This window comes from Pelodiscus sinensis, chromosome 32 (genome assembly GCF_049634645.1).
Source record: "Pelodiscus sinensis isolate JC-2024 chromosome 32, ASM4963464v1, whole genome shotgun sequence".
NCBI lineage: Eukaryota > Metazoa > Chordata > Testudines > Trionychidae > Pelodiscus > Pelodiscus sinensis.
The window spans coordinates 12107708-12119896 of record NC_134742.1 but is presented as its reverse complement, the minus strand read 5'-3'; the positions used below and the strand labels follow the sequence as shown (position 1 = coordinate 12119896).

General features: G+C 52.1%; 1 protein-coding gene across 4 annotated transcripts in view; it reads right to left on the bottom strand.

The window, feature by feature from the left end:
• Positions 1 to 617: 617 nt before the first annotated feature.
• Positions 618 to 12189, bottom strand: part of LOC106732923 (early activation antigen CD69-like) — a 22189-nt gene continuing 10617 nt past the window's right edge. For 3 of the 4 annotated variants that reach the window (XM_075913485.1, XM_075913487.1, XM_014580387.3), the window contains one exon: positions 619 to 11971. In XM_075913485.1, coding sequence (XP_075769600.1) covers positions 11866 to 11971 — 106 coding nt within the window. In that variant the 3' untranslated portion in view covers positions 619 to 11865. Of the gene's footprint in view, positions 11972 to 12189 lie in introns of all 4 variants that reach the window. The other variant, XM_075913488.1, reaches the window with a different exon arrangement.

Below are 12189 nucleotides of genomic sequence, written 5' to 3'. Positions count from 1 at the left end.
AGTTGGACATATGGATTGACAGCAGTGCAGGATTTGGGGTCTGATCCTTCAGTATCTACGCACACAACAGAGAAGGCAAACAGGAGCTTGGTGTCCTGGCATCTCTAAGGTGGAGGCAATAGACAAATTTAGGCCCACACGGGGGAATGACTGGCCTGCGGACAAAAGCAAAGTCAGGGGCATGGCTAGGAGAGGAACCCGGGAATCCTGCTTCCCAGAATCCCGTCCTTTCCCCCGCCTGTCCTGCCCAGCGCCAGCTCCCACAGAGCTGAGACTGGAACCCCCAAGCCCAGATTCCCAGATATAACCACTAGACTCCACTTCCCACCTGTGGGAAAGGAGAGACACGAGTTGTTCTAACACCCAGCTCCCTGCCCTAACCCAATGCATCCGCCCCTTCCTCAGAGCCAGGTACCCTCCAGCCAACTGCTCTAACCCAATGCCCCCCCCCCCCTTGAGCCAGGCACCTTCCCCCCTTGCTCTAATCCAATGTATCTGCTCATCCCCCGGAGCCAGGACCCCCCCCCCCCCCGACATACTACTGCTCTAACCCAGTACCCGTCCCCCAACCCCCATGCTCTCCCCAAGTGGTACGCAACCTGTCGGTCACGACTCCCAAGGGGGTCTCAGATGTCTTCCTGGGGGGGTTGCTGCACCATGTGGCCACCAACGGCCGGGCCCAGCCCTGGGGATCGCGGTTGAAAAAAGGTTGCATACCACAGTTCTACCCCAATGCACCTGCCTCTTTTTCCGCCAGGCGCTGGGGGACATGCACAGAGCGGCCGTTAACGGTCTGGGCGTGCGGCTCGTAACATTTGGTGGGACCAGCATATGCCACTGCCTCCTCCCCCCAACTCCCCTGGCCTCGAGCCCACCTGTATAGGACAGGGCAGGAGGCAGCACCAGCCATGGTACTTACAGCTGACAGGGGAACAGCATATGGGAGTGGAGCTGGGACAGATGCTCTGAGTTTTGAACCCTCCCCTCTCCCGTTGCAAAGTGCAGCCCTGAAACAGTATTTCATGCACCCGATCCCGATTGTCTCTCATTAGATATTGGTTTCTGCAGGTGCCCAGTGTCCCTGGTGGCACCGCACGGCGCTATGGGGCGGATGGGCTGGGAACACGGTGCTGCTGTTTGCTGTGATTGTTCTGGGGATTTGGGGTGAGTAGCTGCCGCACTGGGTTTGTCACTGCGGGTCTGTCACTGACCAACCTGCACTGTCCCGTCCCTCCTACTTGCTGGTGACCCTAATATCGCAAAGCACGTGGCTGTCACACAAAGAGACAATCAGATACCCAGGTAGATGGGTGTGCATGGGGATGCAGGGATAACTAGATAGATCCTGGCACACACTAGAGCTGGCTAAAAGAAAGTGGGATTCCATCCTTCCTCCCTCCCTTTCACTGGGCTGGCACAGGGGTTTGGGATGCAGGAGGGGATGCAGGGTGCTGGCTCTGGGAGGCAGCTCAGGGGTAGGCCAGGTGCTTGCAGTACAGGAGGGGGTTCAGGATGCAGGAAAGCAAGAGGTGCTGAGAGGGGATTCAGGGGTTCAGGGCGCGGATCGAAAGTTTTGATCAGAGTCACAAACATTTCAGAGTTTGCCCAATTTGGGGCAAAACCAAATGCTGAAATATTGGAACGACCAGTTTCTTTGTTTTTTCTATCAAAGACACACAGAACAAGAGAGAGAGGTAGATGAACCAAGGGAGACCTAGTGAGAGACCCTGTGAAAAGAGAGTTTTGTCCTTAAGGCTACGTCTCCTCTGCACACTTATTTCGGAATAAGCTATTCCGGAAGAGAGATTCTGAAATATCTATATCGAAATAGCACGTCTACACTACAGGGAAGCCTCAAAATTAGTCCGAGGCAGGCACCTCTAATGCAGATGCGCTATCTCAATTTAGAGACCCAAGAGGCACTGGGGAATAATGACTTAGGAATGGCCCTAAGGAGGGGCTATTTCGAATTAGCAGCAGTGAAGCGTCCACACTACCGCTTTTCCGAAATAGCTGTTTCCAAATAAGTGTTATTCCTTGTGGAATGAAGTTTACAGAAGCTGTCCGTTATTTTGAATGTATTTAGAAATAACAGAATTGCTGTGCAGACACTCGCATTGTTATTTTGGAATAGCAGCCGTGGTAGCGACTGCTGTGTAGACGAACCCTAAGAGACCAGAGTTCTACTCCCAGATCTGCGGCGTGACCTTCCAAACGTCCTTTGCTCTGATGCTTCTATTTCTTCCCCTAACCAATGTTTTCATCCTGTTTATTTCAGGGGAGATTTTAAGAAGCCCCAGAAACACCATGTTCATACAGATGTTGAATATTCCCCCCTTAGGCTGTCAGCACTTAACTCTGGGGCTTGGGAATCCATTCTAGTCTTTACCGCAGACTCCTTCTGTGACTGGGGGCAAGTCACTGAATTACCCTGAGCCTTAGTTTCCCAAATATAAAATGGAGATCATGCTACCTTTCTCTGTACAATTTGTAACTTCTTTGGGGGCAAGGCCTGTCTTTCACTGTGTCTGTGCAGCGCCCGGCCCAACAGGGCCCTGATCACAGCTATCTCTCACTGTGGGTCTTTGAATAATAGGGGATAAATGGAGAAAGGACATCACCAAAAGCCAGCTGGGAATGTTTCCCCCTGGGGGTGTGTCTAGACTACAGGGTTTTGTCGACAAAAGTGGACTTTTGTCGACAAAACTATACCTGCGTCCACACTGCCTTTGAGTTATGTCGACATAACGTCAACAAAACCCAGCAGTGTTGTCGACGTATGTAAACCTCATTCTACGAGGAATAACGCCTTTTGTCGACAGAGTTCTGTCGATAGAAGGCGTTATTGCATCTACACTGTCCTTTGCGTCCACACTGTTATGTCGACAAAGCGGCTTGCTTTGTCGACAGAACTGAATGTGTCTAGATGCTCTTTGTCGACAGAAGCTTTGTCGACAGTATCTGTCGACAAAACTTCTGTTGACAAAACCCTGTAGTCTAGACATACCCTGAATGTCGTGATTCCCTCTCCAGGCCAACATGTCAGAGGGAGCTGGCTGATCGCACCAAAATGGCAGGACTGGGCGGGAGCTCACAGGTGCTCTGACAAGGAGGCTGGCTCAGTGGTTTTGGTCCTAATCCGGATTCAGTATCTCTAGGACCAGTTCCAGGTTCTGCCACTGATTCCCCGTGTGACCCTGGGCTGATCCCGTAAGGCTGGGATTCCACAGGGTTTAGGTGCTTAACACCACAGCGAGGCACCTAGGGCACGTCTACACAGGAGGGCTAAATCCAAAATTAGCTTAAGCTACACTAATTGTGTAGCTGAAGTTGAAATAGCTTATTTTGGCTTTTGGCGCTGTCTACACGGCAGGAAGTCGAAGAAAGAGCACTCTTCCTTCAACTTCCCTTAGGGTGCGTCTACACAACATCCTAAACTCGAAATACGATACGCAATCTATGCTATGCACATTGCGTATCTGATTTTGACTGAATTTCTAAATAGGTTATTTTGAAATTTGGTGCATCTACACAGCACCAGATTTCAAAATAACACGCTATTTTGAGACATCCCTTCACCCTGATGGAAAGAGGGTTACCGGGATGCCGAAATAGCACGCCTGTTATTTTGAAAAATATTTCAAAATAATGGGCAGCTCGTTACGACCTGTGGTAGCTATTTCAGGATACGTCCAATGTCTCAAAATAGTTGTACAGTGTAGACATACTCTTACTCCTTGTGAAATGAATATCATAGGAGTCAGAGTAAGCAATCCTCTGCTTGCACTTTATTTCAGCATTATATCGAAATAACTGCTTGAAGTGTAGAAATAATGCTGCTGTGTAAACATACCCCTAAGCTGTGTCTAGACTGGCCAGTTTTTCCGGAAAATCCGCCGCTTTTCCGGAAAAACTTGCCAGCTGTCTACACTGGCTGCTTGAATATCCGCAAAAGCACTGAGGATCTCATGTAAGATTGTCAGTGCTTCTTGCGGAAATACTATGCTGCTCCCGTTCGGGCAAAAGTCCTTTTGTGCAAAGCTTTTGTGCAAAAGGGCCAGTGTAGACAGCTCAGATTTGTTTTGCGCATAAAAGCCCTGATCGCTAAAATGGCGATCGGGGTTTTTTTTGCAGAAAAGCGCGTCTAGATTGGACGCTTTTCCGCAAAAAATGCTTTTGCGGAAAAGCGTCCGTGCCAATCTAGACGCTCTGTTCCGAAAATGCTTTTAACAGAAAAGTTTTCCGTTAAAAGCATTTCCGGAAAATCATGCCAGTCTAGACGTAGCCCCGGGGGGTTGTTCTAGGCATCTGACGCCTATTGAAATAAATGGGAATTGGGCCCCTAAGGCCTAGGTTCCCAAACATTTTGAGCTGCCCAGCACCCAAGGGAGTTAGGCACCTGGATACTGTTGAGGAGCTGGGCCGAGGTGCTTCTGAAAACCTCCCTCAGGCCTCTCTGCAGCTTTAGGTGCCTAAAACCCTTGTATAATCCCATGATCCTCCCTGCGTCACAGGGAACGTGGGCAAGGGACACAGAGGGGAAGTGACAGATGCCAGATAAAGTTCTAAGCAAGCAGGCTGTGCCCCTCACCTTGGTATTGGAGTGGGAGCATTAGAGGGGGAGGGGCACCCATCCCCGCCTGGGAGAAAGTCTGTGAGCAAAGCCATGACTGTAGCAGCAAAGAGACCCAGACACTCTGACCGCCAGCCTGACACCCTCACGGCTGCAGCCCAGCCCCTCGGCTTCCAGTGCGATCTCACACCCCAGCCCACATGTCTCCCAGCTCCTCCTCTGAGGCACCACTCAGGGTGAACAGTAATAGAGATGTAGCCGTGTTAGTCTGGTGTAGCTGAAACAAAACACAGGACTATGTAGCACTTTAAAGACTAATAAGATGGTTTAGTAGGTGCCAATTTTCTTCCACAATTTCAGCTGAGGAAGTGACGCTGTTCTCAGGGTGAGGAGGACGACGCCATATTGAACATGTAGCCCCAGAGGGCCAGATCACATGGTCTGTTCCCAGCCTAGGATTCAGGCTGGACTTCCCCACCTCCAGGCCCTCTGTGCCTCAGTTTCTCTAGCCGTACAGTGGCAGTAACAGGTCTGTGCCGTGTCTCACATGGGGTGGGGAGGCTAAATCCGGTCAGACTCGGAGGTGCCCTGACACTGTGGAGTTGCGCGGTGAGTAACTGAGAGAGCTGCAAACACTGGCTGGGTTTGCAAAAAGGCCCAAGGGATTTAGGTACCTCTCAAGCTGATTTTTCAGTCCCAGCCACTTTTTCAGACCCTGACCCTTTGGGGCTGCTCAGTAGCCCAGGGGAGTCAGAGGAGATGGAGCTGAACAGACTTTGGGCCAGGCCCGGGGTCTCCACAGGGCTTTGTCAGTCCTCCTGTCTAACAACCTGCTGTAACACTGACCAGTCACCATCATTCTCCTCCCCCACTCCCCATCCTGCTTTGCAGTTTCCCACTTGGCATCCGAGAAGGGACAGACCCCGGCAGCCCCTGGGAGCGACGGAGCTGGGAGCAGAGATGCAGCGACACCCCCTGGGAGCAGGGACCCCTGCACAGCAGCCTACAGCGCCCACCTGGACAGTGTCCGGTCCCAGCTGTGCCCCCCAGGCCAGCCCGGCCCAGCAGGTAACCCCAGAACGTCTGAGCCGCCCTTCCCGAACCCAGCTGCTGGGCCAGGCCGTGGGAATCCTGCAGGGCAGGAACACGCTGCCCCCTGCTGGCTGCACCGATCTAGTTCCCAGCCCCACTCAGTGCTAGGTTAGGAATGTACCTGCCTCAGTTGGGCCTGGCTGGAGGCAGTGACACCTAGTGGCCATTTGTAGGGTAATACCTGGGAAAATTTAAATAAATAATACAAAGTGATCTAGGAGTTTTTTCCAGTGGGAGATGGGGTCAAAACTCATTATTAGAGACATTGTCTCCTGGTTCCACACACACACACCCCATTCTCTGACATCAGGACCCATGTCCCCTCCCATTTCACATCACCCCTTGCTCCCAGCCTCCCCTGCTAGTCTGAGTTTACCCCACAGTTACTCCAAGTCCTTCTAGGCCACTCTGGCTGTGAAATGGGTGTTATTGTGGGCACCTAGGCTCCTGGGTTTCTCCCCTGTCCCGGATAGACCAGTCCTGCTGGTGTGGAGCTGGAATAAGGGTCCCTCACCAATGTTCCCTCTAATGTTGTCCAGCCGTGTGCAGAATGCCCTGTGCACTGAGGCATGTGTGGATGGGTAGCACCACCAATAGAAACACATGCTGCTGTCTGTGTGCGCTCTGCTAATCAGCTGGTTGGCATTTGAATCTCTCCTGGGTGCTCACTCAAAGGCTCAGCTTACAAAGAATCCTGATACAGAGGCAGCCGCGTGGGTTGGCAAAGGGCTCCTCGGGAGTGGGTCCAGAGCGCACTGGCTGCTGGCCCCACCCCCAGGGGACGATAGAACAGTCGAGTAAGGGATACGAATTCATGCAGTTAGTCGACTGTTCAGTTAACCGATATTGAACATCTCTAACTCAAACCCTCTTTATCCCCATCCTTGCCCGGCACAGGAAGGGAGTAGCCGGGGATGAGTCTCAGAGCACTAATGGCGCCTGTTTCTCTGCAGGGGACGCCGGGTGCAAACTCTGCCCCTCGGACTGGCGGCTGCGCGGGGACAAGTGCTACTGGGTCTCCACAGAAAATAAAACCTGGAACAAGAGCCGCAGCGACTGCGCCGCGAGGGGCTCCCAGCTGCTGGTGATCCGGGACCGGGAGGAGCAGGTAAAGGGGCCGATAACACCCGGCTGGAGCTGCCCTTGCTGGGCTGGGCCTGGGTACAGATGCACTTTAGGGCTGGGATTTTCACAGCTGCCTAAGGATTTGGTTTGGACGTCCCTGTTCCTATTACTGATTACTAAGGGGGGTCCAAACTCCTGAGGCAGCTTTGACAATACCCACAGAAATCACTAGTCTCAGCATCAGGGTAGGTGACAGAAGCAGCTCTAAGCCATTGTTAGCCTCCCCTGTCTGCGTGTGCCGAACCCAGCTCAGCTGGGAGTGCGAGTGGGGTGTGTCTAGACTGCAGGCTTCTTTCAGAAGGAACTTTTCTGGACGAGATCTTCCGGATAACGTCGTCCGAAAGAGAGCGTCTACACAGCAAAGAGAGCTGTGTGGTCAGTGAAAAGCTAATGTCCGCACTGAATGGACGCTACCTCACATGCAAGCTGGGATTGTTATGGATGAAGTGGCTACCAGGACCCCTGGGCTGTGTCTAGACTGGCAAGTTTTTCCGGAAAATCAGCAGCTTTTCCGAAAAAACTTGCCAGCTGTCTACACTGGCCGCTTGAATTTCCGGAAAAGCACTGACGATCTCATGTGAAATCATCCGTGCTTTTCCGGAAAAACTATGCTGCTCCCGTTTGAGCAAAAGTCTTTTTCCGAAAGACTTTTGCTCAAAAGGACCAGTGTAGACAGCACAGTACTGTTTTCCGCAAAAAAGCCCCGATGGCGAAAATGGCGATCGGGGCTTTTTTGCAGAAAACCGCGTCTAGATTGGCCACGGATGCTTTTCCGCAAAAAGTACTTTTGCGGAAAAGCATCCTGCCAATCTAGACGTACTTTTCCGAAAATGCTTTTAACCGAAAAGTTTTCCGCTAAAAGCATTTTCAGAAATCCATGCCAGTCTAGACGTAGCCCTGGGCTTTTTCCTCTTTCCTCTTCCAAAAGAACTCCCTCTTCCCCATCCACACATGCCTTTTTGCAAAAGAGCTTTTCGGAAAAGGGCTTCTTCCTCATAGAAAGAGGTTTACTAATGTTGGAAAAACCCTTCTATTCTTTGGATTTTTTTTTCCAAAGAGCACAACTTTTGAAAGTGTGTTGTAACGCAATGTGGATGTAAGTGAAATGTTTTCAGAAAAGCAGCCATTTTTCCGAAAAAACTCTGCAGTGTAGACATACCCTGAGAGAGACAGGGCCATCCCTACCTACATCTCCCCTCTATTGGGGTAGGGGCTGTGTTCAAGAGCTGTGGTGGCCAGAGTCGGGGGGCAGTCCCAGGGCTGTGGGGGAGGCAGTAGCAAAGCAGGCAGGTAGCAGGGGCCCCAGCGAGCTCTGCTTACCAGGCTCCTAGAAGAGGGACATGGGGAAAGGGCAGAGCTGCCCCCACATTCACTGGTACCGGGAAGCAGCTGGGAACCAGCAGAGCCATGTGTCCTGGGAAGGGGTCACTCCACTTCTCGCTGCTGCCCATGACTGAGGGGGAAGGTTTGATTTCTGCTGCCCACGCCAGCGCTTCTAAGTCCCCAGGCCATGTCACTTGGGGAAAAGTGGTGAAATGGGGGCAGGAAGGGGTGGGGAAATGGGGCCCAGATGGCAGGGAGCTCAGCATCCCTCAAGGACGGCCCTGCTGGGTGCAGCCTGTAGAGGGGCTGGCTGGGCGTCGGGGCTGGCTGCTGGAGCTGGGGCTGCCACATACATATCACGCAGCTGCCTAGAGCACCATGAAATCAGGGTAATTTGGTGCCGCCTAGGGCTGTGTATCTTGCATATTGGGAGGGGTGGCCCGGGAGAGGCAGAGAGAGCGGGAGAGAGAGATGTAGAACAGAGCTACTCAACACACGCCCGTCCCATAGGCCGTATGTGGCCTGTGGCCTGTTTGTTTGAGGCCTGCGGTGCAGTTTGGGTTTACGCAGGGCTCAACATGTGGCCCACAGGTAGGAGCCAAAACAAAAAAGTCATCAACGTCATGGTCTTCTGTTCTATGCATTTTAGGAGTTAACTTCCTGGACTGTCATTGTTCAGTAAAAGTGTTGTCATAGGGGTGGAAATGGAGTAACTGTTGCATTTTATTCATATCAGCAGTACTGACTTAAATGGGGCCTGCGTGTTGTGTAGTCTTTATATTCGTGCCTGTCAGTGTGAAATAAGCTATTTGCATATTTTTGCATTTATATTTGCATGTATATGCAACCACACTTAAGCTGCGGTTCTCGGCATGTGCTAGGACAGGAGTGTCCAACCTGGGATGCGCGTACCCCTAGGGGGTACGAGAAGCTTGTCAAGGGGGTACAAGGAATATTTGGTAAATAACTATTGAAATATTCCAAAAGTAGTAGTGTTAGGATACGTCTAGACTACAGGGTTTTGTTGACAGAAGTTTTGTCGACAGATACTGTTAACAAACCTTCTGTCGACAAAGAGGGTCTAGATTACATCCAGTTCTGTCGACAAAGCAAGCTGCTTTGTCGACATGGCAGCGTAGACGCAAAGGACAGTTTACATGCAATAACGCCTTCTGTCGACAGAACTCTGTTGACAAAAGACGTTATTCCTCGTAGAATGAGGTTTACCGTTGTCGACAAAACTGCTGAGTTCTGTCGACATTATGTAGACAGAACTCAGCAGCAGTGTAAATACTGGTAGGCTACGTCTAGACTGGCATGATTTTCCAGAAATGCTTTTAACAGAAAAGTTTTCCGTTTAAAGCATTTTCGGAAAAGCGCATCTAGATTGGCAGGACGCTTTTCCGCAAAAGCACTTTTTGCGGAAAAGCATCCATGGCCAATCTACATGTGCCTTTCCGCAAAAAAGCCCCCATCGCCATTTTTGCGATTGGGGCTTTTTTGCGGAAAACAAATCTCAGCTGTCTACACTGGCCCTTTTGCGCAAAAGTTTTTCGGAAAAAGATTTTTGCCCGAATGGGAGCAGCATAGTATTTCCGCAAAAGCACTGACAATCTTACATGAGATCGTCAGTGCTTTTGCGGAAATTCAAGCAGCCAGTCTAGACACAGCTGTATAGTTTTGTTGAAAAAAGACCACTTTTGTTGACAAACCCCTGTTGTCTAGACACACCCTTAGGCTATGTCTAGACTGCAGGCTTCTTTCGAAAGAGCCTCTTTCAAAAGATCGCGTCTAGACTGCAGGCGGATCTTTCGAAAGAGAAATCCGCTTTTTCGAAAGAGAGCACCCAGCGAGTCTGGATGCTCTCTTTCGAAGACGGTCTCTTTACATTGAAGAACGCCTTCTTTCGAAAGAGGAACTTTCGAAAGAAGGCGTTCTTCCTCGTGAAACGAGGTTTACCGCCATCGAAAGAAAAGCCGCGTTCTTTCGAAATAATTTCGAAAGAACGCGGCTTGAGTCTGGACGCAGGGGAAGTTTTTTCGGGAAAAGGCTACTTTTCCCGAAAAAACCCCTGAGTCTGGACACGGCCTTAATGAAAAAGGTCGTGGATTCTAGAGTCTAGAATTTATCACCTTTCATATTGAATAGGGGGTACGGGAAGGTTTACTAAAAGCCAAGGAGGTACGGGGACCGAAAAAAGTTGGGAATCCCTGTACTAGGAGCATCACTGTGGCCCCCAAGGCTTCCAAAGTTGAGTAGCTCTGATGTAGAGGGACGGCTGGAGGGACGGTCTATATGGGGATTGCCAGGCACACAGCCCCATATTTCTGGTGCTGGACTTGATGACGACTTGGACACGAGAGAACATTCTGGACACCAGGTGCCTGTCACCCCCTTCCTGCAGGAGGCCCTCCACAACCTGACACAAAGCAAAACTCAGCTCTGGGTGGGACTGTCCCACCCCTCCCCGGAGAAGGCCTGGACCTGGCTGGATGGATCCCAGCTGGATCAGACCTGGTGAGTGATTCCTTGAGTCACTTTCCCTCCCCTGTGTGGGCAGAAGGGGCTGGGGACAGGGACAGGGACAGGGGAGGGCAGAGGAGGAACAGGGATGAGGTGATGACAAGGTTGTCCATCGACAGGGTGTGGAGGGAGCAGAACAAAGGGGTGAGCTAAAGCCTTGGGGATCCCCAGTGAGGGGGAAGGGAGAGGGGCAGATATAGACCAGCTAGAGGCAGGAGGGGACCAGGAGGGGCATCACTGGCACAGCCCAGTGAGGAGGAGCCATGGGGCAGGAGAGAGATGGGTAGGGCTAGCGCAGGAGGGAGGAGGCGGCTGGAGCTGAGCTTGGGGCAGGGAGAGGCCCTTAGAGCCCCTGGCCAGGCCCTGGCAGTGGTGGGGAGGGGCAGGCCCCAGGGCAGAGCTGGGGGAGAGGATAGGGCAGCTGCGGATCCTGTTAGCACAGGGAAGAGCTGCTGTCGAGTGAGTGTGATGGACCCACAGGCGCTCTCCTTTGTCCCACAGGCTCCCGGTGTCAGGCCCAGCTGAGGGGAACAGCTGTGGGTTGATGAAGGGGAATCGGATTCATTCACAAGACTGCAACTCTGCACACCAGTGGATTTGCCAGCGAGACGCCGTCCCCCTCTGAGCAGGGAATGGAGGAGACCTCAGAGTGCGGCTCCGTTATCCCCGTGTCACACCTAGGGAAACCGAGTCACAGACACTCACCTGCCCAAGATCACACCGAGAATTGGTGACAAAGCGGGAAATGGAACCCAGGAGTCCTGGCTCCCAGCCCTCCCTCAGCCTGTAGAAGCGAGTCCAAGCTCCGGTTTTGCTGTTCCAGCGGGGCTGGGCTGTGGGGTGTCAGGCTGTGCTGAGCCTTGGGGACATTTATCCCTAACCCCCACCCCTGGTACTGGGGAGAGAAGAGTCTTCCCCAGAGCTCCAGCTCACATAAATCAGCCAAGATCCAGTGTGTCCCAGCTGGGCAAGAGCTCCTGTGCAAGAGGGCTTAGAAAAGAGAGTAGCTCTTGCGCAAGAAGCCTTCTCTTACCACGCCGTACTGTCAATTTCCTTGTGCAAGAGCGGGCGGGCAGTGTAGACGCTCTGCGGATTCTTGCGCAAGAAGCCCCCGAGTCTCTAACCAGCCTCATCAATTCCCTACACGTTGAGGCCGCTTGGTACAGCCCCACGGACAGGACCAGGTCACCTCATCCAGGTCACAGTCTCTTGGCTCCACTTTCTGGTTTCTAGGCCGGTTTGCTGCAGATCCAAGGTTGACAGTTTGAGCAGCCGGAACTGGAGACGCTGTTGTGACTCAGAAAAGCGCATTGTGCTCCTCCTACGATTGGAAACCTGCAACAGCAACAAACCATCAACAACCTTCCACGGCTGCCGGAGCAGCTTCCCCAGCAGTGAAAATCCAGCCCTGAGCAAGTCACCCCAGGTCACACTGCAAATCTGTGGGGGAGCCCGGCACTGAACCCCCATTGCCCAAATCACAGGCCCAGGTTGTAACCACAAGGCCAGTCTCATTATAAACTGAAATATTTATTGAATTAATAGAAGGGGAC